Source organism: Solea senegalensis, linkage group LG1 (genome assembly GCF_019176455.1).
Source record: "Solea senegalensis isolate Sse05_10M linkage group LG1, IFAPA_SoseM_1, whole genome shotgun sequence".
Lineage (NCBI taxonomy): Eukaryota > Metazoa > Chordata > Actinopteri > Pleuronectiformes > Soleidae > Solea > Solea senegalensis.
In genome coordinates, this window is record NC_058021.1 from 19,279,361 (window position 1) to 19,284,360 (window position 5,000).

The 5,000-nt window shown below is 47.0% G+C and overlaps 1 protein-coding gene across 1 annotated transcript in view; it reads right to left on the reverse strand.

The window, feature by feature from the left end:
* Positions 1 to 62: 62 nt before the first annotated feature.
* LOC122762886 (fibroblast growth factor receptor 1-A-like) overlaps positions 63 to 5,000 on the reverse strand; it is a 6,977-nt gene continuing 2,039 nt past the window's right edge. Inside the window, exons 2-6 of the mRNA XM_044018088.1 lie at positions 4,295 to 4,443; positions 1,292 to 1,393; positions 985 to 1,157; positions 778 to 901; positions 63 to 318 (exon numbers count right to left, since the gene is read on the reverse strand). Of these exons, the coding sequence (XP_043874023.1) occupies positions 101 to 318; positions 778 to 901; positions 985 to 1,157; positions 1,292 to 1,393; positions 4,295 to 4,421 (744 nt within the window). The 5' untranslated portion in view covers positions 4,422 to 4,443 and the 3' untranslated portion in view covers positions 63 to 100. The remainder of the gene's footprint in view (positions 319 to 777; positions 902 to 984; positions 1,158 to 1,291; positions 1,394 to 4,294; positions 4,444 to 5,000) is intronic.

The window sequence follows — 5,000 nt, forward strand, 5'->3', positions numbered from 1 at the left end:
TATGAGAAACAAGTGCATATTTGTAAATTTGAATCTACCACTGTACTCTGTTTCTGTACCAATCACGTGTCCTCTGTCGTGTTACTTTAAACACTTTATGTCATATAACTCCCTCACACTTGCTGACCTTGAGGACGAGGACGTACGGCAGTCCGTCCGGTCCCTCTCTGCTGCCGTTGACCGTGATGTGTTTGAGCCACTGGATGTGAGGCTGCGGGTCGCTGAACACGCGACACACGAACCGCACGTCGGCACCGACGGCGGCGGTTTGGTTAGCCGGCAGACCGACCTGCAGGAACGGTCTGTGAGGAGAACGTTCTGGAAATGACAGGAAGAAGACGACACTGAGACAAGATCATTTTAGATTACAGGAGGACAACATGGACTGAAACTTAGCTGCTAAATAAAAGACTCACTGTGAGACAGACGGAAGCCTGTAAACCACTCACTCTCCCACACCAAACCTCATAGAGAAAATCAGTGATTTTAGCTGCGGGGACACAGGAGCTGCTGGTCCTCTGCTGCCTCGTGTGGACACTTTGTGTCACTGAAGCTAAATAAGGGACTTGCCGAACGTTAAAAAATAAGACATTAGAACTTAGTGATGGAGGCAGCAGTGGATCAACAACTCCTGTGTGTGTGATGTTAAAATCACTGATGTTCTCTCTGAGGTTTGGTGTGTGAGAGTGAGGGATTTACAGACTTCATCGTAGACTGAAACTGACGAGTGTGAGTGTGTGAAAGTGTGTGAAAGGACTGTTTTTGGACTGTTCTTACCGACCACGTCCAGCAGGTAGGTGTGTTTCAGGCTCCCGTACTGGTTCTCCACCACACACGTGTAGTTGCCTTTGTCTGACGGAACCACAGACTCCATGATAAGAGTCCACATGTGTCCTCTGATCTGAACGACAGAGCGGGAGGAGCACATTCAAACAGCTGCTTCAGCCTCTGCTGGTTTCTCTTCACACAGACACACTCACACACCTTAAAGCCTCCGATTCTCTGGTCTTTCTTGAACTCTTTCCCGTTCTTATACCAGCGCAGAGACGGGACAGGGTTTCCAGACGCCTGACACCGGAACCTCACGGTGCTGCTGGCTGGAACGGCGTGGAGCTGCTTCTTCATCTTCTCTGGCATCACCCACTGAGGAGCCGTCGCTGCAGAGAGAGAGAGGAGAGAGAGGAGAGAGAGGAGAGAGGAGAGAGAGAGGAGAGCGTCGTTCATGATGATGATCCACACATCAGTTACCCACAGAAGTGTGACAGGAGACGGAGAGAAGATGAAGTCTCACGCTGAAGCTTTTCGTTGCTCGTCGACAGCTCGTTGGAGAGTTTGTTTTCCTCTGACGACGACTCGTCATCTTCTTCGTCCTCGGACGATTTCACTGAGTCGGCTGCAAAACAAAAGGTACTTTTCTGTTCATGCGTCATCTTCTCCAGCTGCAGCACTTTTATTAAAAGACTATTTCTGTTTCTAAATCTGTCAGCGGTGGAGATGAGCTCAGAAACAGACGGAGGGACAAGCCAGTTTCTTCTCTCTTTATCTTTTAAACACGTTGGAGGATCTTCAGGAGTTGCTGCAGCTAACTCCTGAAGATGAATGTGACTTAGATGACAGTAGATGTTTGACATAAATATGGATTTTAGTGCGTGAAACGAGTTACAACTCTTTAAGGAACTGTGGTTGAGCTCTGATAAACAGACTTCTTCATGTCCGTTACCAACGTCTTTGAGGATCCACCAAAACCAACACATTTGCATTCTATTCAAAAACCAGCCATTTCATTTCAACATGAAGCTCCATGAACAAATAATCCACAACATGACTCAGCTCAAAACGCTTTTTATGTTGAGATCTTTTTTTTCCTCATCTTACTGAAGCATTTGTGATGTTTAGTGGTTTTTGGATCACATTGAATTTGACATTTTTCATTTTTCGACGTCCTGTAATTGTGACCAGAGTTGGACGGATATCTAGAAACGACAGAATCTGCTTTAAAGAAAGGAAACCATCACAAACATGTTTTGTCTTTAGAGCAGACATCGAGCAGCAGCTGTCTGTCTGTCTGTCTGCCTGTCTGCCTGTGTCTGTCCAACTGCGTGGCAGAAGAATGAAGTAGCTCAAGGAAACAATGCTAAGGGATCCGGGAAGATGAGAGGAAGGGTGGAGGAAGTGAGGAGGTGAGGAAGTGAGGAAGTGAGGAGTGAGGGAGGGTGGGAGGGGAAGGAGGAGGTGAGAGGTGAGGAGGTAAGGAGGGGGAGGGGAAGTGAGTAGAGGTGAGGAGGGGTGAGGAAGAGGAAGTGAGGAGGTGGGGGTGAGTGGTGAGGGGGCGAGGAAGTGGGAGGTGAGGAGGTGATGGGAAGTGAGGAGGTGGGAGGAGGTAAGTGAGGTGAGGGAAGAGAGGAAGTGAGGGAGGAAGGAGGTGAGGAAGAGAGGAAGCGTGAGGGAGGTAAGGGAGGTGAGGAAGGAGCAAGGAGGGGTGAGGGAGGTGAGGAAGAGAGTGCAGGGGAAGCTTAGAGGAGGTAAGGGAGGTGAGGAGAGGGAAGGAGGAGGCAGAGGCAGAGGAGGTGCAGAGGAAGAGAGGAAGGAGGAGGCGAGGTGAGGAAGGAGGTAAGGAGGTGAGGAAGGGAGGAAGTGAGGAGGTGAGGTGAGGAGGTGAGGAGGTGACAAGTCTCGGGGGGCTGAACACTCACTACTAGTCTTATCCTCTTCTTCTTTGGTAGTAAACACACAAGATCTGATTACTATGCCCTAAGTCCAGACACTTGTATCGCCACCCGATGGTGAAGTGGGTTACTACTGGACCCTGACGCGCGAGTAAACCAGGTCTGTGATATGCGTCGTGCGCTGTTTCTATCGCTCTGCGCACGTCATCCTGATCACCGCTCTGATTGTTGTATGTCTGTCCAAATGTGTACTGATTGGTCCCGCCTCTTGAATGTGGGAGGAGACTATACATCCTTTACAGACTCAGAATGTGGCCTAATTCATAACATCAAACATTTTCCTGAGTTTACGTACAACACCACTTTAGTCCTTTTAGAGTCCCATGGATGAGAGTCCCATGGATGATAACGTCAGGGATGTTTGAGGGTGTAGCTATGGTGTGATTGACAGCTGGTGTCAAGCTCCACCCTGTCATCAAAACTTGTGGTTTCAAAGTCATGATGGTGGCTTCAGAAGAGCAGTGGTGACCAACAACAACCTCTAATAATTCTTATTCAGCCCATAACTTAAAAGCATTTTCCGGAGTTTTAGTCAAAACAGAAAGAAACAGCTGCCGTTAAACACATCACACACTTTATAAAAGGAAACGTGGCCACAGAAGCACGACGAGGAGAAGGGAGGACACGTCTTTGTCTCTGACTGTCAGGGACTGAGGAGGGACACACAGACGTTTGGCAGGGTTTGTGAGGCTGAGACTGAGAGAGAGGACACAACGAGCTAAAGTGTCCTCGAGACAACACACAACAAATCTGCTGACTCATGTTAGCTTAGCTGCTAGCTCCTCTGTACGTGTGTGTGTGTGTGTGTCTGGACCATAACCAGCTTGTGTTCAAAGCCAAAGCCTCAGCTCCACCATGAACAATCTGTCTAAACACTTTCAGATGCTTCAGAGTCAAAAACAGAAGACAAACCTCGAATAAAGTCATTTTTCTTATTAAAGACGTTCAGTCACTGGAAACTTTTACAGCCTTTTAAAATAATGTAGAACGTCAGAAGAGGAAGACAAGAGGACAGAGGGACAGAGGGACAAAGAGACTGTCCAGAGGAAAAGACGAATAAGGCAAAAACACGACTCTCACAGGGACACAATGCAGTAAGTCATAAGAAAGTAATAAAATAGTTTTCTGTTCCCAAAAAATGTTATATAACCTCACATTTGTCCCTAAGCCATAAATATTCTTTTGTTATTAAACAGCAAAAAAACACCAACATATTATTAACTGAAGCCAAAAAACGTATAAACTAAGTAAACAATTTATCAATATAATTATTATATATCATATTTCATTAAAACGTACTAACTTAGACAAATGTCTAAGTGGGTGGAGCCTGTCAGAGATGACCTCAAATTGTTCATGGTATACGTTCATATTTGGTAGGCGGGGCTTGGGAGAGCCAGCCTTCATATCAATTCATATTTAGTATTTTAACGACGAGAATCAACAATCAGCTGTTTCTCTCTATCCTGCGTACTGTAGCTTTAAACCAACACACACACACACACACACACACACACACACACACACACTGTGTGTGTGTGTGTGTGTGTGTGTGTGTGTGTGTGTACCTGTGTCTGTGTCCTCTGTGGTCGGCCTGGACCGAACCCGAGGAACCTGAACCAGAACCAGCAGCAGGAAGCAGGACGTCAGCAGCAGGAGGCGGCGGCGGCGGCAGCAGTGGGGGGGCGGAGACATGGTGTCCTAATACATCCGACTCCCTGAGACACACACACACGCACATACACATAGAGAGCCACATGGAGACGAGTCATCAATGATTTTATCATTTTAGGATATTTATTGTTTTATTTTTTATTTTTTTGAGAGTCCAGGAATGACAAAATGGAGGAGGAGGAGGAGGAGGAAGGTCATGACTCAGGGGTTTATGAATCATCTGCAGCTGCTGACTGTGACATTAATCAATGTGATGATCCATCACATGTTTAATTTCCCACTATGCTCTCACACACACACACACATGCAGCTGTCCCTCAGCAGGAGTGAGGACGTGATGATGACCTCTGACCTCCCCCCTCCTCATTACTAATACAAACCTGTGGAGTCAAAAACAACACAGCAGTGATACATCACACCTACACCTCTGTGTGTGTGTGTGTGTGTGTGTGTGTGTGTGCAGACACCATTTGCTGCTTGTGACACCATGAGAGTATGAAATGGTGAACAGCGCCTGTTCTCGTCTTGATGACCACTCAGAGCTGCTTTTTTGCCATTCATTCACTCATTCATTCATTCACTCATTCACACGCTGCTGTC